The 26,917-nt window shown below is 48.3% G+C and overlaps 1 protein-coding gene across 1 annotated transcript in view; it reads right to left on the bottom strand.

Moving 5' to 3' along the window:
* Nucleotides 1–2,127: 2,127 nt before the first annotated feature.
* CFAP77 (cilia and flagella associated protein 77) overlaps nucleotides 2,128–26,917 on the bottom strand; it is a 57,214-nt gene continuing 32,424 nt past the window's right edge. Inside the window, exons 2-6 of the mRNA XM_042052505.1 lie at nucleotides 25,938–26,037; nucleotides 25,197–25,413; nucleotides 13,340–13,442; nucleotides 12,089–12,184; nucleotides 2,128–2,359 (exon numbers count right to left, since the gene is read on the bottom strand). Coding sequence (XP_041908439.1) covers nucleotides 2,291–2,359; nucleotides 12,089–12,184; nucleotides 13,340–13,442; nucleotides 25,197–25,413; nucleotides 25,938–26,037 — 585 coding nt within the window. The 3' untranslated portion in view covers nucleotides 2,128–2,290. The remainder of the gene's footprint in view (nucleotides 2,360–12,088; nucleotides 12,185–13,339; nucleotides 13,443–25,196; nucleotides 25,414–25,937; nucleotides 26,038–26,917) is intronic.

Below are 26,917 nucleotides of genomic sequence, written 5' to 3'. Positions count from 1 at the left end.
AGGAGAGAGAGGAGGGCTCGGGGTGGGGGCAGCAGCAGAAGGGAGGGGGACAGCCGAGGCGGGGCGGAGGCGGGCCCGGCGCGGGGAAGCCGCAGCAGCGGTGCAGCCCCGTTACCGGTGGGTGTCACTGCAGGACAAGCGGCGTCCGCGGCGGCGGGGCCGGGACCCCAAGCGGGGCTCCGCCGGCGCACGGGCAGCGGGACACGCTGGCCCGCGGCTCGGAGGGGTCAGGGTCGGGCGGGGAGCGCTGGGTGCGGGCCGGGGCCGGGGCAGGGGGTGCCCCGCGCTGCCCCCGAGCAGCCCCTCCGAGCGGCCACACCGGGGACATTTGCGGCAGAGCCTTCCCCAGGATTTCGGGGGCAGCGGGGCAGATCTGTCGGCTCCGAGCCCCACTGAGAGGTGTCTCCTGAACGCACTTCGTTTATTTGGCTGATGTTTTTTGGGTTTCTGGTCTCTTTGTTGGTTTCCTGGGTCTGTCCCAGCCGGCAGCTCTACAGGGGCTTGGTGCACACCGTTCTGTGCCAGCCCTTCCCAGCCGGGCAGGACTCTCTGGAGGTGCTTCCTTCCCTGAGCACACCCCAGGGACCTCAGTGGCTGCTGCAAGAGGACACTGATGCTGTGGCTGGGCTGAGAGCTGGAGCTGCCCAGCAGGCAGAAGGACAAACCTCGTGCCTGTATTTCTCACACGCTTGTAAACAGTGTCATTTTTAGCAAGACAAGTCATTTAAGGCCCAGCTTCTTCCCTCCCTGGGAGGTGGGAAAGGTCTTTGGTTATAATCCACCTCTGCCAGCTTGGCAAACCGTGCTGTTATCCTCCTCATTATTTTAGATGGGTTTTATTTAGAGGCCTGTACTAAAAAGAGGCAACTACATACCAGGGTTTTCCCCGGTGTGGACCAGGTGATTTTGTTCCTCCCTCAGCTCAGGTGTGGGCAGGGTGGAGTTTGTTACAGCTTCTTCCTTATAAAAGGGCAGTTTGAGGTACAAGCTGCCCTAAGGAGGGGATGTGGGAAATGTGGGAGCAGCTGCTGGGGAGCCTTCAGTGTCCTGAGGGGTAAGAAAAGCTGCTCTTGCAGTTTACTTTATTGTTTCACTTTGAGCAATGTAGTGTAATGTTGCAAAGATCTCTTCTCTTTGAGGTTTGGGTTTCAAGGTTTGGGTGGAAATCTGAGGGGCAATGAGCCCTGAGCTCAGCATGAGTTCTTCCTGTCCTTTGGCTGATGGTGGCTTTATGTAGGAGGGCTGGGCTAATCCCAGTGCTGAGGTGTGGGGGTAAAATCATGCTGGGCACATCCACCTGAGCTCAGGGTGCAGTTGGGCTGCCCAGCACAGCAGATCTCACCTCCCAGAGCTCTGGGGTGAACACACCTGAGCTCTCCAAGTGCCAAGGGAATGGTGAATATGAAAACTGGGAGTTAATTTGGCTTAAAAAGTTGGTACAATCTGAGCTGTAATGGCAGATGTGAGAAGCAGACTACATAAGAGTCATTAATTATTCCTTTAGCAATAATGGAGATGCACAGTTAAAATAATGACACCTTTTACCAAGTGGTATTTGAGGTGAAATGCTCTGTTGGAAGGAGGTGGATTCCAAGTGTGTTGGCTCCTGACTGAACCTTTGCTGTCGCCTGTGGGTTTGGGTGCTGTGATGTTGAGTTGGTGTTGGTAGAGTTTGAGTTTGTTCAGCAAGTGCTTGAAGAAGCTCAGCCCTGAGGCACTCCAAGCACCAGCAGCTATTGCAGGGTGAGTGTGGAGCTGGCTGGAGCCACCTTCAAGTGAAGGCACTGCCTGTGGTGAGGCCTCAGTTTGGCAGAGCACTTAAAGCAGGTGTTTGGATTCCATCACACAGGCAAGGCAATGGCTTTGCTGAATCAGGCACTGATGGGAAGATTTTTTTTGGCAAAGAAATGGGAAGGACTGATGAGATGTTACAGATTTGATATCAGCCAGGACATGGCTGCATCCAATCTATTTGTTGAGAACCAGCAGTGAAGGTGCCTGTCCTGCCTTCCCTGTGGAGCTGTGATGGTGTGAGCACTGCTGTGCTCCTCAGCGTGATGAGAACTGCGGTGTTCAGGTTGTGTTGTGCACCTGACACGAAGTAATGAACAGGCTAAGACACAATCATTCCTCTTACATTTATGATTTATTTGGCTATATCTGCATTAGCATAACTGTAAAACCAGAGAGAAAGTTTATTGCCTGTGGAATCCCAGGGTCCAAGGGCTGTGCCCAGCATGGTCCTTGCTGTGGGGGCCCTCTGGGGAAGGGGACCACTTGCAGGCACTTCTCAGTGGGAGGCACTGAGAGCCTTTTTACGAGAGTCGGGGTCTGGAAAAGTCCTGAGATGAGGCTCAGCCTATGAGGAAAGGAGCAGAGAGAGGATTGGTTACAGCCAGGAGCCAGCCACAGAAAATAGGTTGAAGCACAGACAGGGAGGAGACTGCAGATTGCAAAAGGGCTTTTGCCTGACTGGGAGATGTTGCTCCAGCTGAAGTTAAACACTTAACCTGCTTAAGATGAAGAGTAGCTTTCTGATTGACCTCAGCAGATTCTTATCCTGCTCTAGCAACAAAACCCTGTAATTTTATTTTGTTGGGTTTTTTTGGTCTGACGTTTCAAAGGCTGCATGCCCTAAGGTGGGCATTGAAATAAATATGCCTTGTTTTCTACAACACAGGACTCATGTGCCTCACTGAGGGGCCAGGATGGGCTCAGAGCTCCCAGGGAAGCCCCTGGTGAGATCAGGGGCTCTTACACGACCTACCCTAAAAACACAGAAGCAGCAGCTCCCCAGGAATCACCTTTGAGTGGGGACAGGGTGGAAAAAATGCCCGTGACCATAAACAAAAGGGAAGTAATCTGGGGGAGAAAGCTCCCAGGGCCCTTTGGGGTGAGCAGAGGGGCTCGCTCACAGCTGTGTGAAGCAAACCTGCAGTGACTGAAACTCGAGTGTTTTCCATGGGGGGCTACAGGCTCTGCCTGCCCCAGCACAATTCCCTGTGCTGTGCATCTGCCTCGTGTGGCTGTGCTGAGCTGCCTCCTGCTTCCCCCCCACCCCCTGCTCAGGCTGGCTGGATGTCAGGTTTTGCATATGTAAAAATACAGAGCAGTCTTTGCCCTGAAAAGCTTGCTAGTGATCTCATTAATCAAGACAAACAAAGTGTATTTAGCTATTCCCCCTCTCTGGAGGAAGGCGTTCAGGTACTTAAATATGCATTTGAGTGCCTAACTTCAGACAGCTGTTTCTGGATGTTTTTGCTTTCTCACAAATAGCAGCAGTGGCATAACTCCTCTCTGGGAGGGAGAGGTGGGGGAGGCAGAACCAGGGGCTGCTGAAGTAGGTGGGTAACCCCAGAGAGCTGGCAAGGACAATCCCTGGTTGTTCCAACTCCAACCTCCCATTAAAGATGCAGCAGTTTTTCCCTTGGAGCTGGGATTGTTAGAAAAATCCAGTGCTTGCAGGTAAGGACAGCTGAGCTACTTCTCTTGAATGTGCCTCTGTCATGCTCCCTTATCCACCAGTGCTGGGAACTGGGCACAGGGACATTTCTGCCTGGAGTGGGGTTGAAGCCATGGGAGAGGAAAGAGCAGTTTATTCACTCCAGTCTTGGTACAAAGCTCCTGGGTGAGAAATGTCACACTGAGCCACAACTGGCAGTAATTAAAATGAGCAGAGCCTTGAGGAAGTTGTGAGGGATGCCAGCTCCTGCCCTCAGCATGAGTGAGTGGGAAGCACCAGGTGTAGGACAGGGGCAAGTGCTGTTTTAAAAAATGAGAAACCCTCCCAGTAATTAGAGTCCAGATAAGGGTGTCCTTGGGTCAAAGGCCTTATTATGACAGAGACTGGTGTTGAGAAGTCAATGCCAGTGATGAATCCTCATCTCTGACTCTTCTAATTCATATTTTAAATGATGAACCCAGAGGTACCTCCTCTAGAGACAGCTGATGATCTTTGCCATTACTCTGCTGCAGTTACAGGGTTTTATGCCAGGATTTTGTTTGGAGCACTGGCTGCAGCAGGACAGGAACAGGGTTTGTAGGAAAAAGCTGAAGGGTTTTCCTTGCAGGAAGATGGAGCTGCCATGGGCTCCAGCTGCTGCTGAGGAGCAATGTTTTGCTGCTGGTCATTGCATTTGTTATTGACAAATGAAAACCTGCAGGACTGTTGCAGCTGGGACATTGTGGTGTCAGTGTTTGCTTCACAGAATTAGAGGAGCAAAAAAAAAAAATTAGCACTCCTAAAACTTAAATATGTATTGTGGGGGGAGATGTTTTCTTTGGGGTTTTACAGTTATAATAATGTGTTAAATTGCAGGATACATTAAAGCATGTGTGCTAATTGAGGGCTGATAAATTGCATGTGAGATGCAGAAAGGCCAAGCTGGTGCAGGGAAGGCAGAGCTCCCCTGATGGCAGCAAACCCCAGAGACTGAGCAGGGTTTTCTGGGTGCTGTAGCTGCTGGGCACTGTGAGCACCCTTGGGTGCAAAATAAGCTCAGCTTATGGGGGGAGTTTTAGTTAATAGAGCTGGGGTTTATGGTCTGTGGATGTTTAATGGATGACTTTTAGGAGGTGTTGAGGAAGAACCCATGAAAAGGCCTGAAACAAGTAAGGAACAGCACCATGCTCTCCTCCTGGCCTGGAAGGATCCATGGAGATGTGGCTGTTCCTGTTCCTCTCCCAGCACCTGCCTGGTTCTGCCCACCTGCCCCCAGGCAGCTTCCCAGCCTCGCAAGATTTTTCACTTTAACAACAAAGCTGCACCGGGACTCAGCCTTGTTTCTCCATCATCTGTTTGATGGAATCCTTTTACAGGGTGACAAAACACTTTCCTGAGCTCTCTTTACAGGAAACCAATCTCTATTCTTTTCTTTTTTTTTCTTTTTTTTTTTTCTCCCCAAACCCCTCTCATTTACAGGAGTCTAACAAATCCTGGGGGTGTGTGGTTTTTTTTTTTCCTTTTTTCCCTCCCCTCCAAAACAACACAAAACAGTGGATTTTTTTTTTTCAGGAAGGGGGGAGGAGAGAGTAAAATAAACAATACAGAGAGGGGCAGGGTGCACACACTGACGCCCAGCGCACCGAGCATCCCTGTACAGACACAAAAAATAAAAACCCCACCAAAACCCACCCCGCGCGCGCGCGCACATCGAGATGCAAATGATTTTCCGCGAAGCTATCGCTTGTAAAGCTTGACAGAAAATAATGAGAAACACTAAATCTTTTATAAGGTCAACACTCAAGCAGCTGTCAAACAAGAAAAGAATTTAGCGAAAGATCCGCAAAAACTTCCATCGCCTCATTAAATCCAACAGGGCCGGGGCCCGGCGTGGTGAGGAGGCACCGGGGCGCCTCCGTTTTGTGTCAGTAATTTGCGGCGGAGGAAGAGGGAAGACGAAACAGCCAACGCCGAAGGGGCCTTGGGGGAGGCTGGGGAATCGTTAGTGCGCCAGGAGCGGCCTCGGCTCCTAATTGGAAGCATTGGGCATTATCAACGGAGGATTTGCCTCGGCTCCCTGACAGCTCTCTAGGCCTGGAATGATAGCCCACTTGTCAGTGTAAAAGACCATTAAAAACAAACCATTTTGATTTAATTGGAGGCGGTGTGCTGGGGGCCCAGGTGAGGCGCTTCATCAGCCGATGTTGGCTGCTGATGCCTTTTTCCCCCTGTATTGATGGCTTTTTTCTTTTTCTCCCCTCCCTTTCAAAAACTGTCTAGGAAAGAGAAAGAGGTGCTGAAAGATCCTTCACAGCTGCATCGAGAGCGGCTTTCAATAGGGTTGTCAACAAATGCCATGACAAGTTAGAGAGAGGCAGGTACTTTTAAAACAGACGTTATTCTGTCCAAGATGAGCTGTGCTCAGAGGTGAGTGTTGGATTATTAGGGTTACAAATAATGTGGCTTTTCCTGCCAGGAGCGTGCTTAACTGGCTTAACGAATGGGGTTGATTTTTTTCTCTCCCCACCTTTCTAAGAACAGAGGGAGAAATGCAGGACAAGGGAGCCTGGGCTAAATGATCTTTATTTGCTTCAAGCCCAGGAAGGTTTCAAACAGTGCTCAGCAATTTTGGGCTGCTGTATTTAATCTCCCATGGAGATATGGGTTGATGGGGTTTTTTCCTTTCTTAAAATAATGGCCACAGATATTTGCTGGAGTTCACTGGTTGTTTGTTCTGGGCAACAGCATGAGGGAAGAAGAATTAACCCACTGGAGCTGTAACCTGATGTGTGCCCCCCACCTCCTTGGCAGATGTTTCAGGGTCAGACCAGAGCTGGCAGCTTTCACACTGACCTCATGTGCTTGACATCTGAATCGTGACCCTTTTCATTCCAGGCAAGAGGTTTACTTAAAGTTGTCTTGATAAATAGCATCTCTGCAGAAGTCAGACCAGGGCCACAAATGAAACCTCAAATCCATTTAAAAAGCATTTCTTTGGAGTTGTGCACTGGAAGCAGTGGAAGGTGCTCACCCATAACCCAACACAGTGTGTGTGGTTTCCCCCTGCCACAAGCTGTGAGCACCCAAAATCTGTTCCCTCATGGGTGAGTATCTCCAAAAGAGCAATGAGAATTGGCTGCCAACTGCTCCTTGTGCTGCCTTTGGATACTGGGGCTCAGGTGTAGGTGGAGTCTGCCCTGGAGATGATCCAGGCTGTAAAGCTGCACAAGGAATTGTTTTCCTGTGTTAATCAGGAGATGTCCAGAGCAGTGGAAATGGCAGAGGAGTGATGGCCCCTCTGTCTCTGAGAGAGACACGAGGAAGTGCTGAACATGGCAGGTAATGGTTTTTACTAAGAGAGAGGGTCAATTGAAATAAGATATAAGAAGCTTTTTTACAATGAGGATGTTGAAATACTGGCACAGGTTGCCCAGAGAGGTGGTGGCTGCTCCATCTTTGGAAACATTCAAGGTCAGGTTGGATGGGGCTCTGAGAAACCTGAAGATGACCCTGCTCACTGCAGGGGGGCTGGACTAGATGGCACTTAAATATTCCATGGCAGAGGGCAGAATGAAGGCTGAGAAGTTGAGTGTCCAGGGCACAAGGGATATTGGGAAAGCCTGGACCATGAAAATGCTTTGCTGTGATTTGAATAATTGTATTGTTGGAGGATTTGGCTGTGAGATAAAACAGGAAAACCTCCAGAATCTGCAAGGAAATGTAGTGATGGTGACAGGGACCCAGAGCCTGCAGTTAGCCCTGGAATGGCTGTGGTGTGGGAGGTGACATCTCTGCTGTGGTCCCAGAGGAGAGTGCAGGGCAGCTCAGGGCAGCTGGGTCTGTGCTGCCTGTTTGGAACCCCACAGGGTGTTGTGGTCTCTGTTTGCATTGTGCCTGCTGTAGGCCAGTGATGCTGCTTTGGATTGTCACTGCAGGGCTGGGAGCCACCAACTCGCGTCACTTGGGCCATCGAGCAACCATCAGCTGACACTGATTTTAATTCTTTTTGGTCAGCCAAAATCCCAGCTGAAGGGAGGATTGATCTGGTACTGTAGTGACAGGAAACTCTTGAACTCACTCCTTTATTCTTTAAGCACTATTTAGGTTCCAGGAGAGGAGTTTTATAACACTCCAAGTCCCAGAAGTTTTTCTGCCCTCAGACCCAGGAGGACCAATGCTGCACCTGAACAGCCAGCCTACCGTGTGCTGTGTGTATCAAGCCCAGGTTATTTAAGCAGAATCTGTGGCTTTTCTGACAAGACAACAGCTGCGAGATTACATGAGCTGTGCTTGTCAGTTCAGCTCTATAGACAAAAATAGAGGTAAGGCATTAAAAAAAAATGCGGAACATTTTTGTGTGTACGTGTTAAACCTCAGTTGTTAATTCTGATGAAGGATCAGGCTGTGAGCAGATATCGGATCCCTGGTGAGAATCAAATTCCAGAGCCCAGAATTTTGCTGCAAAGTTTATACAGTGGGGATTCCTCTAATTACTTTCAGTGGAAATTTACCTGACAGAGCTTTCCCAGGTAATGCAAGGCATATGCGGGAGAGCCGCTCAGCCGTTGACAGAGCCTTTGATTTTGTGCCAGGTTGCAAATTAAGTCTTTTGCCAAGGTACCCGAACACTTGCTCGTCAATTGCTTATCGCTTATTCATATCGCGCGCCGTGCGTTTCATCTGCTCCGAGAGGCAGCGCACGGTGACAAAAGTCTTGTCCAAAGTTGCTGCATTTTCTTTCCTTCCCCTTGCTTGGTCAAGTAAACAAGCCACCTTTGTGTCTCTGTGAGCTGGGATTCTCTAATGAGCAAAGGAAGAAGCCTGGTGTGTGTCAGTGACAGGAAGTGCACGGAGCTGTTTTGACACATTGGTGAATTCTGTCCTGTGTTGCTGCTTTGCTGCTACCTGAATCCTTCTTGACTTGATAGAGCCCTGGAAATTTATTGGAGGTGGCCAACATTGATGTATTGGTTTGGATAATGACTAACAAACATTCAGATGGAGGTAGCTGGAGCCTCACCCCAGCCTGGCACAGGTGGGGATGCTGCATTTGGGCAGCAATGTCCTTTCCAGAGGTTGGTTGACACCAAGGGTGCTGTTCTGCCTGAGCCAGCAGGTGAGGAGTGACACGGGGACAGGACACATCCACTGAACATGAGGGACTGGAATATTTAAGGCTGAGAGAATTGGGATTGTTCAGTCTGGAAAAGAGAAGGCTTTGGGATGACCTGAAGGGGACTTACAGGAAAGATGGGGAGAGACTATTTGTGAAATCCCAGAGTGACAGGACAAGGGACAATGTTTGAACAAGGATTCAAATTGAAAGAGAGTAGGTTTAGATTAGATATTAGAAAAAATTCTTCCCTGTGACGGTGGTGAGGCATTGAAACAGGTTGTCCAGAGAAGCTGTGGCTGCCCCATCCCTGGAAGTGTTCCAGGCCAGGCTGGATGGAGCTCTGAGCAACCTGGTCCAGTGGAAGGTGTCCCTTGCTCATGGCAGGGGGGTTGGAATGAGATGATCTTCAAGGTCCATTTCCAACCCAAACCATTGTATGATTCTATGATTTATGTGCCTACTGGGTGCCTGACAGTACAGTCCCCAGGGAATGTAGTCCCACATCTACAAATAAATTAAGTTTTGGTGCACAGTCCCAGCCATACTGGCAAAACCTGAGCCCTGGAATTGTCACTGCAGGCAAAGCAAGGCAGAGGCTGTTTGCTTTGGGGGGTGGCTGAGGAAGAGGAGGGCAGTAGAAGCATCTTGCTGAGGTGAACAAGGAGTTAACATCTGCTTAGTTTAGTTAAAAAAAAAAAAAAAAAAAGAAACACTTAAATGCAGCAACTTTCCCTAATGAACTGCTCATCAGGACATGACTGGCTCCCTGTGACCTGTTCGTCTTGGTGAGCTGGGGGGCCCAGGAGACCACAGGCCAGATCAGTCCTGCAGAGCGAGATGGAGCAGGAGCACCTGGTGTGGGAGAGCCTGTAAATCACCCAGTTAGCTTAACAGTGTGGGCCATTATTCCAAAGCAGGGGGCTGAAACCTAAATCCAAATGAAAATATAGTCAGTTTGTCCATACTTTACTGACTGAATGACTATGTAAGGCCATGCATCTCTGGCAATGCAGGGAGCAAGCAGATGGAATTAGTGGGTAGGGAAAAGCTCCTTTGTTTTCTTCTCTTCCACTTCTTGGGCAAGCTCTAGCATGGTGCCAGGAAAGAGTCTTGCAGGGACTGAATGGAAGGCCCAGTTTAAGAGTCAGCAGAGATATCCATGCCCAGTTTCTGCACCTCTCTGTATGGGGTCACGGTGGGAATAAAAAAAATCCTTCATGTTGATTTTTATGGGCCTACAAGAATAATCTCACCTTCCTGCTGCCCCTGTTTTGGATTATAACTATTTCAGTGGCTGGGTGTTCTGTGTTGCTCCCCTCAGTGGCCAGAAGGATGAGTGGCTTGAGATATCCTACTCCTACACCTCACACCAGCCTTGGATCACACAGAAATGAAGTTTAAAGTGAGGCGGTGGTCAGGGCAATGGAGTCTCTGAATATTCTTGTCCAGGGTCTGGAGTATTTCCCAAGTCATGAGCACCTTCTGTACTGGTCAGAGCAGGACAATGTCACCACAGGCTGGTAGGAAATAATATGCAGATGGTGGAGTCTGCTAAGAAGCTTTCTGTGGAGTGATATTTTTGTGGTTGCTTTTCATATTCTTCTTGCACAGTAGGATGAGGGTGTTACATGGATGAGAGGGTTTTGCTCTATTGTCACCTCTGTAAAGGAGGGACTGCCATTGACTCCTGGAGTCCCTGGGTTTAGCTGAAGGGTTAGGCCAGTCTGGCTTTCAAAACCATTCCATCACCTCTGTAGAACCCAGCTTTACAGGGGTAATTAAAGAACAGTTTGGAGACCACCAAATGTCTTTGGGAACCCTTAACTTTCTCCAGGCTGTTACTGATTTTAACTGGGTAAACAATTATGGATGTTCAAGAGGAGTTATTTTTCCATGGAGGAAATCATGCACTGAAGGCAAGTGAGTAACAAATTCCTTGATCCAAGTTCTAATGTGGGCTGTGCCTGTTAGATCTGCAGCTGGGGAAAGGCAAACTGTCCAGGGTAATGCAAGGAGAAAGGAGGAGTATGGAAAATCTGCAGAGTCTGTGCAAAATGAGCTGTCCCTCCTCCCTGGATGCTCCTTTTGGAAAGGAAGGGAAAGGGAGAAGAAGAAAAAGGAGAAGGAGAAAAAGAAGAAGGAAAGATTTGGAGGTTTGAGAGCTGGGGTGGGAACCCAACCACAGCCATGGATGAAACAAAAGGGAAAGCACAAAGCAAAACCCAGGCTGAAAAATGAACAGTGATGGAAGGGTCTGGGGTGAGAGGAGCTCTAAAGAGGAGCTTGCCCCAGTATCTCGTGTGACTCTCACAATCTGTTTAACAGCGATCGGTCATGTTCTCTTGCTGCCATCGCCGCAGCAGCAGCTCTGAGCTGACAGGCAGTGGGGATAAATGATTACTGACATATGCTAATCGGGCACTCTTAGACAAGATGTTGGAGGAATACATCAAGGTGGTGCAAAATGCATTTCTTGGGCAAAACTCTCCAACTTGTGCAAGCAAATTACCTTCAGGAAGTCACAAGGCTTCTTCGCTGTTTTAAACTGTGGTTAGAAATCAACAGTGTGGCAAAAAAAATAACCCCATCAGAAGAAGGGCTGGGGTGGAGAGCTGAGAGATCTCTGCAGCGGTATCTATCAATGCCAAATACAATTTTGGCTATGTAAACTCCCTGCAGGGTTTCAGTGCTTTCACTTTCTGGTGTCTCCATTCCACTGGCCCAGCTCTTTCTCTTCTTTCCTAAAATCCCCCCTAGCTCTTCACTTGAAGTTTCCCTATAATTTATACCATAAACAAAGTTAATGGAATTCTAACAAGTATCCCAGAGCACAGCAGGTTGCACAGATGAATTCAGGGAGATGTTTAGATCCCATCACTAGAACAACAAATCGTCACCTTGGCTCTTATTTGGATCAATTAAAGGAAGTGTCATGCACATCTATAATCTGGCCAGACCCTGTGGTTTGTCTCAGGTGAATACTGTCAATTAGGTAGTTCAGAGAGCTATCAGGAGTACAGGCTTTCTGGAAACCTCTAATCCTGGGGTGGAAAAACTTCTTGAAACATCTGGTGTGGTTTGAATCAGTTATGGTGAGAGCTGATGAAATGGCAGGGTACCAAAATGCAGGTGTGACTGTCCTGCTTGTGCAGGGCACTTGTAGAGCAAAGGCCACCCCTGTACTAACAACAAGATATAAAACGATGCTTCTCATCTCATAAAGCTCATGAAAGTGCATGTAAGTTAAATATATTATTATCTGGGCAACTGCTGCCTCTCTTCCAGGGCTTATGGCTGGCAAAAAGTAGCCCACCCTGATGTTCAAAAGGGGCTGATGGTTGAACACATTTGGGACCATTTTAAGGTCTGGGTCATGGGGAGCTTTGAGTTAAGAGCCTCATTCATTGTGTGCTAAGGATGTTACTGAGGCATGTGGGCAAGGTTAGAGTGTCCCTGAGCTCACTCAAGTGCTTGTAGAGGCCTAGAAGAGCTGACTTCAGATGTGGGATGGGGTGTGGGGGGGTCCATACCTTCTCGAAGCGTTGTAGGTGCCAGAAGGACTCCTCCTTCACGGGCAGCGGGTGCGTGCGCAGGAACGTGGTGCGATTTCCACGCACGTTGCTGATCTGCAACCAAAGAGAAACAAGAGTGGGCTCAAACAGCTGCAGAGCCATGCACATCAGCTCTGTGTCACACAATGCAGTGACACTGGGATGGATGATGCCAAAAGTCGCTTTGGGCTGATGATCACAAGTGCCTGATCTGGGGAGTTTTCCATGTCCATGCAGCCAATACTGATAGTTGGAATACGATGATGAGAGAAACACGAGCTGCTGTCAGCTCGCAGTGTCCACTTTATAGAGCATCCCAGCGAGGTGACTGCTGCCCACTGGAAGCCCTGTGCCCTGAGCTACAGCAGTGGCTCATGCCTAACTGGGATGACCATAGTGGGGTTTCCTGGCTGGCTGGTGTGTGTTGCTCTCCTGATTAACTGCAGCTCACGGTGCTTGATGGTTCCAGCACAAGCCAGTGCAGGTACCTGGTGAATGTTTTGGCCACTTGATGAAGCCCTGGGAACCTGTCTGCTCTGTGGTCTAGGATACAGGTTTGTGTTGCTCAACTCAGTAACTGGTGGCTGCAGGCTTTGGGAGCCTGATGGAGGCAACTTAGTGATTAAAAACATCAGTCTTTAATAGATAAAGTAGGGATGCACTTTCCAACATCCCAGGCTCGTGTATTCATAAAATAGCTGCTAATTAAGCACACTGTATTCCTGCACTTCAACTATAAAGCACAGTTTGTGATGGCAGTAAGCCCATTGAAATTGGTCATTACCATATTAGCCTGACTCTTCTTTGAGCCATTAACTAATAAAACAGTCATTGGCTGCTTTTAAATGGTATTACAATGTTGGTCTGTTTAACAGCACAGCCTTACCCTCCAACAACTGCTGTGGGTGCTGGCATCAACCACACCAGACTCAGGGCTGGGGCTGTCCTTTCAGCATTTGTTGGCTCTTCCCTTGTTGTGGCCACTGTCACAGGTAACCTGAGCAGAGCTGATGTTCAAAGGACAGCCTGTGGGGCTCCTGGCAGGGGGTTGCTCATCTTTGTTAGGCTTCATCAGCCTTTTAGTAGTCAGGGGGGATGTTTTCCCAGCTGAGAGCCCTTCCTAGGGTTGGGAGAAACCCACACATCCATCCATCGAGGGGTAGGACAGTGGGGGGTCGTGCCCACAAGTGCTGTGCACAGCAGGGGAAAGCATTGCTGGAGTATTCCCACCTTTTTCTTTACCACGTGCTGGACTACTGTCTGGGCCCTCTGGCTCTCCATCCACAATTCCTTGTATCTGTGTTGCATGAGGTCAAAAAAGGGAGTGGAAGGCCTGGAAAACATTGAAAGGACACCAATATAATCCTTATAATATTTACCTCCTCGTGCTGGTTCATCTCTCTGCTACTGGAAAGTGACTGGTGAGCATATGAATAAAGCCTGGCACTGGGAAAGGCTTTCGCCTCCTCAAGAACCCTCAAACTCACATTTATTTGCAGTTAACACACCACAGCCCCCACACACCTGTGGTAACCTGTGCAACAATTTCTCTCTTTGCACAACCTGCAGGGCAGGTTTCAGCAGCTCTGTCTGGGCCCTGGTGTGCTGGAAGGACCACGGGGCACCACAGGCTGCAGCTGAACTTTGGGCTGTGCTAGAGCCTCAGGAGAGCACTTCCCAGCTGGTACCCAATGGAGCAGCTCTGGCTGGATTCCATCCAGGGGAAGAACTACTGGGTGCCAAGTGTGTTTTGCTAAAATAAGACTGCTTTTGCTATTAAAATCTCTCTGATGTGGCGCACCAAAGGCTGCAAATATGCAGTGATGGATAGGGTGAGAGGAGTACGTGCTATCCTAAGCAGTATCAATAGGGCTAAAAATGGACCCAATGCAGATGGTCAGGTGTCTGCAGCAGAAAGGGGAGCTGAAATGCTGAGCCCTGGTCTGGTGCCTCAGCTGCACAGACCAGGTGTATTTGCCCCTTGTAAGAGGATGCCAGGGAGCAAGGAGGAGACAGAAGTAGAGAGGAGCGGCACATGACTCTGGTTCTAGAAAAAGAGTAAAAAGGCAGTTGCTTGTTGGCCAGCGTCCCATTCAGCTGCTCTGAGCTGGTGTTAACCTGACCAGCTTGTGGCAAAGCTGCAGCCTGAAATCTTTGAGCCTTGCTCCTTGCAAGTGAGGATACTTCATCAGCCACCATGGGAGGCAGACCTGGCACTGGCAGGGACAGCGAATCAGTAATTCCTGTGGTTCTGCTGCTATTCCTTCCTCCCAGAAGCAAACAACTGAAGGTGATGAAAGACTTCAAGCTCAAGTTTTATTGGTCCTTGTCCTTGCCCACCTTTCTGAGGAGGGATTTTTCCCATCTTGCCAGCAGCTGATGACTGTGGAGCTCTCACCTCTAGCTCTGCTCCCACCTGTAGCCTGCAGAGCCTTCAGCTGCAGCTCCCACAGCAGAGCCAGTGCTTTCCCTGCCTGTCCAGACCAACTGCAGGACACTGGGGACTTGGGGTAGCTGCTGGGCTGCTTCTGGGCCACCAGTTCCACCTGTTTCTGCAAAGAGCCCAGTGCCACAGAGCGAGCTGGTGTTTTGTGGTTTATGGCAGGACTGGGTCCAGAATTGACAGCTGCCAGCTTTTAGCAGCCTGGAGAATCCTTGATGATCACGGAGGGTGCCAGCACTGTGTATGCAAATAGTAACTCTTCTGTTTCTTGTTCCTTCACCCCCGTGGTGACTTTTATTACTTAATTATTGCACACCACATGCTTCAAAACAGCCTAATCTATGGTCGTGTTTTCTAATGATACTGGATGTGCAATCCAGCAATATACATCCCAAGGGGACATTCATATCAGAGGAGACATCCTTCTGCAGGCCTCCTGTTTCATAGATCACATGCTGCAGGGCTTTTCAAGCCTTTGCTTACAAATCAGCTCTGCTGCTCCAGACTGTTATCTGGAGACACCCGGTGCCAAAGGCAACGCTGACATTTACCCTCTGTCCCTTCTTCTTTCCCCTCCTTCCCTTCCAGTTTGGCAGTTCATGCTGATCAGAGCTGGGCAATATATTTAAAAGGTTAAAAGACGTGGCAAACCTGTGGTCAAGTGTGTTATTGTCTGTGTGGGTCTCCAGTCTTGTAGTGGGCTGTAAATTGCTTGGTGGTGGTGAGCATTGCTTGTTTGCTCCTGTCCCTTTGCTCTCCAAGGCACGAGCTTTCCTGGTGTGCAGGAATAGCAGGGATGGATGCAGGAAAGCACTGAGCCTTTGTGTGTAGCCTTTGATTATTGATTTCTTTTTTTTTTTTTTTTGGAATTTGAATGTGTTTTCACATCTCTATGGAGGTGACTTTTACCATCTCCAGTGGACCAGCCAGTTGGTGACTGATTAGTCCACAGCTGGCTTGTAAGTAAATGCTTGAAAGGACACATTTGGGTTGATGCTCTTCAGAGATCCTTCCCTGCCGTGTGATTAATCACATTTAAGTCCTGATCCAGCAAAGTATAGAATCATGCCTGGAATGATGCACGCATGAACTGCCTCTCTCAAATCAGTGGGAATGGCTCATGTGCTCGGTTATCCATGTAAGCCCTGGTGGCGCTGGAGGATGTGAGGCTTCATCTGGCTTTTCCTCCTTTGAGAGAAACACTGAAAAAGTGGGGAAGAGCAGGGGATATCAGGTAACACCTCTTTAAGGTTACTGGAGAGATCTCAGCGAGGCAGCTTTTCCTTTGTAGGTCAAAGCCTGATCTCAGCAGAGTGGACGGGGAATTTGGCCCCGATATCGGTGCTGCTTGGCAGTGTGACAGCTCTAAGTTGCAGCTGGCCTTTGGGAAAACGTCCTTTTGCCTTAGTGTTACTTAAGGACAGGGATCAATGGCTTGTGTGTTCCCTTTCCTTTTGTCACCCTGCCCAGATGTCGCTCCTGAACAGGGAGGGTTTTGCCGTTGCTGTCTGCGGATGCTGCGGGGAGAGCAGGGGAAGCATCCGCTGGAAATGCTTATTGCACATTAAAACCCATCTCATTCAGAGTAACTCAGATCTCCTTGTTTTGGCTCAAGCACCCTGCCACACAAGGGAAAGGCAAAGAAGTTCTGATAGGATGTAACAAATTATTTATAGTTGTAGGAAAAAAAAATACTCATCTGCTTCCTTTTATAGTCAAATAGTTGGAGCCACTTCTAATGCTGACATTTTCTAAATATTTTAAAATTTATCTGTGCACATTTTCAAAACTATTATCCCTGAAACAGCTCCTGTCTCTTTAATATAATCTCTCTAATTTACTTTCAAGAGTCAGGGTACAGACCTATTTTCAACTGAAATGACAAGCACCTGCTAACTTGGTTATACGATGTGGAATTCTAGTCTGCCAGACATCTCCTAGAAAAGAACCTGCAGCCTCCTAATAGGCTATTTTACTGTGAAAACAGTGTTAAAAAGTATAATAAAGTATTAACAATATTAAAATAAAACAGTGTAGGCCTTAAATGAGCTACAAACTAGTTAAATCTATTCTATTCAATATGAGCCTTCAGTGCTTTGCAGCTGATACCTCAGAGCTGGGATTTATCTAAAATGAAGGCACCAGGGACATGCAAGAGAAATGGTAATTATAATTTGCAAACATTAGGCTGACACTTTTTTGTGTATGTGTGTATAAATCCTGACAGCTGTGATTTGTGCCAATGCCAAATAGTGCTCTACCATGCTGGGAAGGGCTCACTTTCTGGCAGGCCATCCTCAGAGCAGCAGCTCATTAAAACTTTGGAGAAGGAGAAGTTGCCGAAAACAGGAAGGCGTCAGAACCATCTGAGGGATTTTTGGTACACGCTTGTTGAAAGGTGTTTGAGAAGAGAGCCTTGGGTCTGACAAACTGGAATTTTAGTACGCCTTCCCGTTCACAGTGGGGCAAAATAATTGGTCATCAGTGACTACTAATTTGGTTTAGTAGCCAGAGGCATTTTTTTTCTTCCCAGAAAATCAATGACAGTGCCGAGGTCTGTTCAACGTGATTCAGCTCAAGATGGGTCCTCATTTAGCTCTTGATGCTTCTTCCACTGGAGACAGCTATTTTGTTAAACTGAAATTAAAATCTATCTGTAATACTCAGCTCAGGGAGCCGCACCCGTCAATGCCATGCTGCTCTTGAGGTTTCAAGGTTGTCAGTCTCCCCTCAAACTTCTTTTCAAAGGTTTATCTATCAGCTGCAAAATAAGGTACTTTGCAAAAGTGGATAGAAAGGACTTTGCTCAGGAAGGGGCTTTACACCAGCTTGAAAGGTGCAATCAATTTGATTGCTAAGTTGTGTTGTGAAAGGGTAAAAACTTGACTTGTGAGTGCTTTTTTTTTCTTGTATAATTCAAAAGCGTGTAAATATTTTAGTGCAAAGCGCAGCCCATGGGGTTTGTGTGTGGCTCTGCAGCCAGGGCAGTGCTTTTCCTGCTGCTGCTCAGGACGGGCTGGGGCCGGGAGTGGAGCAGGGAGCAGAGGACACACAGAGGCATCGGCTCCCCGGCGGCTGCGCAGCTCTTGGGGCTGTGCCCAGAGCTCTGCTCCGATTCCAGTGGCAGCTTACAGGCAGCAGGATCTGGCCCTGCACTGGTGCTTATGCAACAGATCAGTCACAGAATGGGATTTGTCCATGGTTGTGACATTAAAATTGGACTGCTGCACCACTGCCTATGCTGAAACTTTAACCCCTTCTTGAAAGGTTAATGAGGTTTCAGGGGGGTTTGGTTCTTGCTGGTGTCCTTCCATCTAAGATGTGCTTTTGTTGCACAGTCAGGGTCTGTCTTTGGGGCTTTCAGTCCACAGGGGAAACAGCTACAGGGGCACTACCTTTGCATTCCTTTCTTTTTTACTTCATGCTGGGAAGGATTTGTGCTGTGATAGAAGTGTCCTTACAGAATCTCCCCATGGCTTGTGGTCAGGCCAGCAGAACCCGTTCCCACCAGCTCAGGTTGGTTTCTTACAGAAACATGAGGGTTGGAAAAGACCTCCAAGATCAAGTCCAACCAGTTTTTTACTGGGGAACAGTTTGGTCTGCAGCATCTCTGGAGCGTGGGGCTCCTTGGGGCAGCTACCACAGGTATTAACTTCAGTAAATAAAGCACAAGCTGGGGTCTGTGATTCTGTTTGGGGCCGTGGGGGTACCCCCAATGTAGGCAGCAGCGAGGCATTAGTGCTCAGGTCCCTCCGTCCTGAAAGGGGGCTGAGAGCACAGGAAAATTCTGATTACAGCTCCCTTGTAGCGCTGTATTGCCTCCCTTCCTCCCTCGTTACTGATGGGCTGCAGGTAGCAATCTATCTCCCATTAATTTGTCTCTGTGTAACCCAGCAGGAAGCTGGGGTATGATTACAGCTCTGGCCCTTGAGCGAGAGCCGGCACGGCCCCGGCATCCCCCTGCAAACTGCCGGGCTCTGCCTCGCCTTAATTGTTCCCCTTTGGCCCGTGGACCTGTCTCTTCTAACAAGGGCTGCGAGGAGGGCCGAGGTAATTGAAGCACTTAACCAACTCCCCAGCACTGCCTCCTGCAGCTAATTAGGAAAGAGGGCCGCTGGGCTCTTCATTATTTCTTTTAATTGTTTGTGGGTTTTGCATAACAGTGAATGGCAGAAGAGGGATGTGCAGTTAGTGGTGAATTCTTGACTTTGAAATTTGTATAAAAGGTCACTTACAATTTGTTAAGGCTTTCACAAGGGTGAATTCAATTAGCAGCTCAAAGTCCCTGCACGAGTGTGTGGGTGTGCTTGTGAGGAGAGGGAGACATGGCAAAACAAGCTGGATGTGAGTCCAAAGGCTCTTCATTTTCCTAAGAAGCTTGTGGACTGTACAGTAAAGTTATAGGCCCCTTACAGCTTTATGGTTCTCTAAATAGGTCCTGGCAGTAAACCCACGGAGAGGCCCAAAAGATCATCTTTAAATGATCTCCACTTGTCCTTGCTTTCCATTAACCATTGAAGAAAATAACAAGAGAAAAATTGGTAGAAAACACTCAGGGACCAATTTTTTTTGCAGTCTTTGGGCTGGCAAAACTCTCAGTTGCAATAGTGGGTCTTCCACCCGCATGGCGGCTGCGGGATCTGTGCCTCCAAAGCACTGATTACTCGGAATTCCTGAAGCTTCTTTACAATCCTCGTAATTTGGGTGAGGAAATAACAATATAAATTATTTCACTGCAGGCAGCCAATGAGGCAGTGGCTTCTAAGTGTCAGAGGATCTGTTATTTTGCTCAGAGGGCTCATATGTATAGAACAGTAAAAAGAATAAAATCCATTGTAAACATGCACTTTAAAAGATTTATCAGATGCTCATAGCTGTACTTAGGAGTACACATGGTTACAAGAGCACCAATTTGCTTTACTATTCCCTCCCAGGCCGAGTGAGATGTTTGCTTGCACTGGTCCTAAAAGCACATATGGAAACATGTGTCTTGCAGTGAAGACACCAAGCCAGCTCTTACCCATTAAATAACTGGCTTGACAAGCTGGAATTTGTGTGCTAGCATTGATTTTAGGGTTGGAGATGCCCTTTGGCTGACTTAATTGAAGATTATTTAGGTTTGTCTTCAGCTCATTTGTCTTCTGCTATCTGCTATTATCCTCTGAGAAATTCAGGTGGGATGTGGTTGTGGGACAGAGCTGTTCTGCCTGGAGGTCCAGATCTATGGCTGAGAGTGAACAATGCTCAGTCTGCAGCCATCAACAAATGCAAAACATCCCAACGAGTGAAAAACCCAAGAAAAAAACCCCTCCAATGCTGAGCAAAAGAAATCAAAGCACAAGGTCTTTCCCTTGACCTCCATCCCATGCTTGAATCTCTCTGGCTGGGTGGGAACATGACTTTGTTTGAAAGGAAAAGATGTTGATGAGGGCTTAAAAGCTTTCTTTTCACAGAAAGGATTCTGTGGTTATTTCCCCCCGACCCAGGTTTCCATTGCACAGGCAGAAAAAGCAAAAGTTGGCAAAGAAAAAGGTCCACTTGTGGCCAGAAATAGTTCTAGGTGGTAAAATTTTTTAAGAATTTTTTCAGCTGACTGTAATTGATGGAGCTAAACCCACAGACAACAGCCAGTCTGTGTGAGAGTGAATTACTTCCCTATTCAGTGTAAACTAGTTGGTAATAAGGGATCTAAATCTGTCCTTCAGATCTCTTTTTTCCCAGCTCTGGCTGACATGCAGGACCTGAACCTTATGCCAAACCATGACTTGGCTGTTTATTTTCTCTTAAGCTGTCAGCCTGAAGTAGTCAGAAACTCTTACAGCAAGCAAATAACCACTCTGGAGGGGAATCAGTATCTTTGTGGTGCACTCAGGATGTTTTGAAGGGCGTAACAGGTCCTTCTGCCCAAGCAGCTGCTGCAGCCGCTGGGCACAACGCAGGCGGACGGGGCTGGGAGCTCTGTGGTAGTGATGCGACCACATACCCAGCCTGGAACATTTCCAGGAGAAGAAAACTACTCTTGAAATAGAAATTCTTATCTTAGCAATGTGAGAATGGTGGCAGAGGCACAGAGTGCCTTTCACTGTGGAATTGGATAGGATATGTAATTATCCGAGCTGATGGGAGTCCTGTATTTTTTACTTGCCTGCGTTTTTCTGTCGCCATGAGCCTGACAGTGATTCCAGTCACTGTATTACATTTTTACAATCTGTTTTGTCAGTCCTCAGTGGGTTTTTTTCTCTGTAAAACTTTTGTTTGCCCTAATCTTTAGCATTTTGGTGGCTTTACACTCTCTTTGGCTTCCAGTGATCATGGGTCAGATGCACACTTGCTGTAATATTCAATTTTATTGCCTGCCCATCTTTTCCTGGTGGGTTCTTTCCAGGAACACCCTCTGCTCTCCAACATTATTTCTTTGACATCTTTGCAGCTGGTCTACATCTAGATTAACTTTCTTTCCACAGCCATATATTAACGACCTGAAATGTTCTTTAAGTATCTCAAAAATAAACCTGTCAGTGGAAATACCTCAGCACCTCTTGAGCAGCTTCCTAAACTTTGTTCTGGCTGTGTGCAAACAGCACAGACACTTTGGGTGAAAAGGCCACTTGCTAAGCAGTACATGAGCATTGATATCTCTCTTCTCAGGGAAGGGGAAAGACTGGGACAATTGCAAATGATACCAATTAAAGAGGAGGTATTGGATAACTGATGCCCTTGGCCAAGTGTAACAATTTGAAGAAGAGAGATTGCAGTGACCAAACGCTTTGGAGAGGTGAGTTTGCTGCAGGAACATGATGAAAACAGCTGCCAAAGGATTAAGAGCTGTTTTAGAGAATGGGAGGTGAAATGGAGGCAGGAGATGAAGACAGAAGGAAAATGGGATGTAAAATTCAGGAAAGGGACAGTCGAAGCGAAGGCAGACGGTGGGGGGGACCCGGCAGGAGCCATGGGGATGACAGAGTGCCAGGGAAATCCTGCCAGCACACCCAAGGTCAGCCCAACCTCCAGGCCAACTGCCAAGTGCATGGCAGCCCGTGGGAGGCAGGGTTATGGCCATGCAGGGTTTGGAGCAGGTACAGGTGCAGAATGGCAGAGGATGGCACGTCTGTGCAGTCCTTGTGTCCAGGAACAGGCTCTGGGACGAAGCAGGCAGAATTAGGATGCTCACCAAGAGGTGACTGGAAGCTTTTCTCTCCGAGCAGCCCTGGCAGTGCTGGGCAGTGTGTCCATGCTGAGGGTGCACTCTGCCCTGCTCACTCTTGGGGAGAGAACTGGTGCTTGGGGTACCAGCTGTGTGCTGGAGTGTTCTGGCTTCAAACTCCTTGTGTGACCTTGCACAGATCAATAGCATCTAAAATCTAGCTGTAGACAGCATCCACATCTTTGTGTTTACTTCTAGTTCCAAAAACGATCCTTTAATGTTGCCTGATTTCAGTGCACAGTGAAATTCAATCAGAAGAGGTGGTCAGGAGGATAAATGTGGGTCTGGACATCTGTTGGAGTTTCCAAATGCACTTTGAATAGCAGGCTGGAGTGACACCAGTGAAGATCCTGGAGGACTTCACAGACCCTCTGTGCCTTTAGGTCTCCAGTATTATCAACCCCCAGCCCACTCAGTGCCCTCCAGCCTTCGCCTTGTAAAACAAGGTCATTATTGCAGAGTATGGGGGCTGGATACACTTGCCAGGAGCACTGTGCTGTGGGGCTATTTTGAATGAAAAGACCTGGGAGGATGGCAACCCTCAGCAGCTCTGTCCTGTGTCATGCACAGGGCATGTAGATGGTATTTAGCTCAAAGACAGGCATTTTCCTTGGAAGACGCGCCTGTGGAGCTGTGTGTGGTGGGATGAGGGCTGGGGCAGGTGAAGCTGAGCCTGTGTGCTGTTAGCCCAGCACCTGCACACAGTGGATGTGTCCTCTCCTGCAAAGTGTGGTTGCACACGGCAGCTCTTGCAGAGAGCTGGAGCATGAACTGGGGGAGCCTGGCTGGAGGATGCCCCACGGGAGAGGCTGGGACCCCACCACATCCTCGTTACTGCTGACCTTGGCACGAGCACTGCCTGCTGATGGATCGGCTCCGGAGCTGGACAAGCCCCTGGGGAACCACTGCATTATCTATTATGTCCCATCAGTGCCTCCCCTGACCCCTCCCAGCTCTGAATGCCACAGGCATCAGGGAAGGAATAAATCTCTGTCTGGTACTGAGAGAGAGAAGGGAGCGAGAGCAGGAAAAAGGAGAGATGAAAAATGTCCTTTTTATGACTCTCACAACAAAGCTGGCCACATGATTCGTAGCAAACATTACTCTGGGAAAAGGGAGGGAGAGAATGGGGGGGGAATCAGCAAAAAGCAATGCTGCTTCTCTCCCCTGGAAGGTGCCTGGGGGGAATTATAGAGGGGTATGGGTGACCTTTGAAGGTAAATATCCCAGGAAAAGAAAGGAAAGAGACCTCAAAGCTTCAGAAAGCTCGCTGCAGTGTCTGAGGCTGCCTGGTGAAATGCTCCACACACCGTGAGCAGAAAGCAGAGGCACAAGTGATCTAAGTTAGAGCAGCAGCAGGGCCAGGCAGATATTAACAAGGCACTAATAGCAACCTCAGCTTTTGTGCTTGTTTCTATTTGGGATGATCCAGGAGAGCCCCAGCCTGTGAGCCTGGGGAGAACTCCTGATCCTGGTGTCTCCAGGAGACAGAAGCCTTTAGCAGCACAGCCCAGGGCCTGAGGAGGGGCTGGAGATGAGTTGCCAGGACTCAAGAAGCCCCTTGCCCCTTACCCACCGACCACAGCCATGGTCCTGTGACAGCTGCTGAGTTATTTGGCTTCCCAGGGAAGCAGCCCAGCCCCAAGGCTGTGGGCTGGCACCAGCTGCAATTCCCACAGTGTGGGATTCCCAGGGCTGTGGGTGCAGACTGAGCAGGATCTGCATTGGGGTTCTGGGCTGTCCCAGAGCACCCCATCATCAGGCAATGTGTTTCCAGCTGCTTCCAGTGCCATGGGAAAGCACCTTTGCTCTCTGGCCTCCTCAGCCACACTGTCTGTGCTGGGGGATGACAGGCAGGCGCTGTTCTTGATGAAAAACTTCACTGTGCCTGAGATGTTGATCAGATCTGTTATTTCTAAAAGATATGAAGTGCTTGGAGTCGTGGAAAAAGACTATTTGCCACCGTTTTCTTCTGCCCCTAGACAAGCACGTGCCTTACTTGGGAGCAGCTTCCCAGGCAGCAGCACAATATCAAACAGGGTTTAGAGTCCAAAACCAACTTAAATCCATTGACAACCAGGTCATTTTTAGGAAAATAGGTCTTGCTGTGACCAGGGACCAGCTTGTCCCAGGAGTGCTCACCAAAGCTGGTCTCTTTAACTTGCCAGTCATGGAAAAGTGTGTTAAACTCCCACTTTTACCGAAACGGCTGTAACGACTCCTTGATAATCCCAGTAATTCGGTTTTATCTATAACATGCTTTTAAAGTAAAGGGATAAATACAATCAGTCTGCGTAAAAGGTAGCTATTAAGGAGCAGGCAACTTGTACCATAATAACTTTCAATTAAAAGCCCTTTCTCACTACTTCTGCTGTTGTGGGGTCTGCAGATTTTCCTTAAAACTTTTGAAGCATGCCTGGGCTTCTTACAGGCAGCCGTTTAACCTCCGTTTATGAAGAAATAAAGCAAAATTGATGTTGATTTTGGTCTACATTGGGGGATACTTTTGAAACATAAAAGCCCTTTTGCCTGCAATTTGCAGAGCAGCCCTGTCACATCGGTGAGGGCTGATACTGATAAAGATAAAGCTTTATAGCTGGGGCATTTGCAGCTAACAGCAAGCTAATGCTACATTTTCATTTTGATGCAATTAATGTTAATGTCTGCTACGAAAATTGTCATTAAATACCATTTTAAAATCCATTCAATTTGCATATGCAAAGCCCATTTACTATCATGTAAAATACACAGTGCTGTTCATCATGTCTTTTCTCTAGAATTTGTAGCTGTTATTTTGCTTGTAGTGATTATTATCTAGCTCTTAAAATGAAACCTAATGCCTGGTCCAGACGTGCACAGAGCAAGAAACCCCCCTGGGCTCCAGCAGTAGCAGGACTTTTAGAGGCTTTGAGCACCGGTTTGTGCTGGAGTTCCACTGGCAGTGAGAAGTTTCTTTGCCTCTATCCTGCTCTACTACCAATTTCTGCCCAATGCAGGGTGATGAACTAAGTGGGAGAGGATAGGATAAAGAACTTGAACTGTTCTTTAACTCCACCAGAGTATTTCCACCAGTGCAGAGAGGTAGAAATGCTGTTGCTCTGATTTGCTGACCCTGGAATGCTGATTTTCTGGCTGACAGCTCTTTATATTCCTTTAGATTAAAGGGTTGGCATTGAAGATATTTTTAAGAGGCTTCAAGCCCTTAATGCCATAGGTGAAATGAGGCTGTGTCGTGGCACGTATGTTAGATTCAGGTGGTTGATTATCTGACAGAAGTGTCATCAGACACGGATGTGATGCTGTGACATCCAGGTTCAGGACACTTCTGCTTTGGGGACTGTGGTAGCTGAGACTGGGGAGAGATGGAGGTGTGAGAGAGTAGGTGTGAGGGAAGGAAGGGATAATTTCATTCTGAGGAGGGCCCAAGTCTTCCCCCTTACCGTGCTGGCCTGCCGAAAGTCGTGCCTGGAGGTATCTTGCAACCATATCTGAGTATCCCCTCATCTTTGCAGCGAATGTCCTTGAACTTGTAGTACAGAGCAAACTCACGGGCTGTGGTGCAGCCTTCATCCACAGCCATGCGGCCCATGGTGACAAAGTCTCGGGGCATGACCCTTATATGAGGCTTGGCCTTCACTGCGTCCCAGTGGCCTATGGCTGGAGATGGAAGGAAATAGGAGAGAAAAAGATGAGGCATCATGGTTAACTCCTGTTTGGGAAAGCAGATTGATGTGTGTGCACCCTGTATGGGGGTCTTGTGTGGCTAAGGTCCATTTTGTCACGACTTCACTGTGCAGTGAACTTCATACCCTGTCCCACTGCATCCCTAATCCCATCTGAATTGGATGTCTTCTCGCCCTCCACCCTGGCTTGCTCAGGATGCCTGATTTCCTGAGAGCACAAAGCAGGAGCCCTGACAAAGTTACAACAGTGGCCAGGTGCATCACCCTTTGCAGGTGCACCCTCCCTGCCTGGGCTCTGTGTGAGCCTCTGAAAGTTTCCAGTGTGACAGAGAAACTTCACTGGTCACCAAGCAGTTGGGGTGATATTAATGAAAGTGGGTAAATGTTGGAGTTCTGCACTTTCAGCTTGACGAGAAATATTGAAGAGGGAAGGAGATGAGTGTTGCTACTAGCATCAGAACTTTGTTGCAGGTCTGTGTTTTAGGGGCAGTGTCCTACCTTCAGGGACTCCTCCATCTCTCTTGTGCAAGTACATCCCATAGGTAAAATCAGGGCCTGGCAGGGAGTAGCAGTTTCTCATGGGCTTCCCCACTTCTGGCTGCAGAAAAGGGAAAAGAGAAGCATATAGAGAATTAACAGAGAAGCATAAAGACCTTTTCTGATAAGAAAAATCCCCTGAAAACAGAAGTTTGTAGCAGAACACGGCCACAAGTACCAGGAGTGGCCACTTGGCAAGGGTTTGAATCCCACTGCACAAGTGACTGCCACAGTGCAAAAAGGAGCTGAAGCCTAAAGGATGCTGAATTTCACAGAAGTTTGTATTTGAGTTATAAAGAGACCTAGCCTTGCTGGAAATAGGGATCCTGACTCAATAGATATGGACTTGAACTCTTCTTGTTTGGTTAATCTCTGCTTTGGTGGGGATGCCCAGCTATGGAGTCTGCTGGGGAGACTGCAGCTAGTCTTAACTTTACTTTGAGTTATTTCATTTCCAAGTTGTGCATCCTCCTAGAAAACTGACATAAACTTCCCCAGGCACAATCACATGGCTGCTCCTGCCTGGGAATAATCAAGACACAAGGCATGCTGCAGGAGGAGGATAAGGGGGCTGAAGAAGGGAGAGCAGAGCCTGGAGTTTATAGCACAGAAGAGAACTAGAGCTCAATAACCGCATTTATATTTAGTTTTCAAATGAACTCTTCCCTAGCTCATGTGTGTCCCAGCCTGGTGGTGTCTGTGGGATTAACTGACCCCTCCTCACCCCTTTGTCTCCTCCCTCCCATCTCCATGGTGAAGTCACTGCAGGATGTGTGTCTTGGAACCTCACTGCTGCTTGAAAGGGAGGCAGCAGAGGAGGGAAGGGGAGGGAACCTGGCTCTTGGGCTGTGCGTTCCTGCCAGGGAAGGCTGGAGCAGAGTCAGGCAACAAGTCCCCAGGAGCCCTGAGGGCAGGGTGTGGGTGCTTCGGGACTGGTTATT

This window comes from Corvus kubaryi, unplaced genomic scaffold, assembly GCF_017639235.1.
Source record: "Corvus kubaryi isolate FWS band 111438036 unplaced genomic scaffold, C.kubaryi_AGA036_p1.0 78, whole genome shotgun sequence".
Taxonomy (NCBI): domain Eukaryota; kingdom Metazoa; phylum Chordata; class Aves; order Passeriformes; family Corvidae; genus Corvus; species Corvus kubaryi.
The sequence above is the reverse complement of the archived record's forward strand: the minus strand, read 5'-3'. Positions and strand labels throughout refer to the sequence as shown.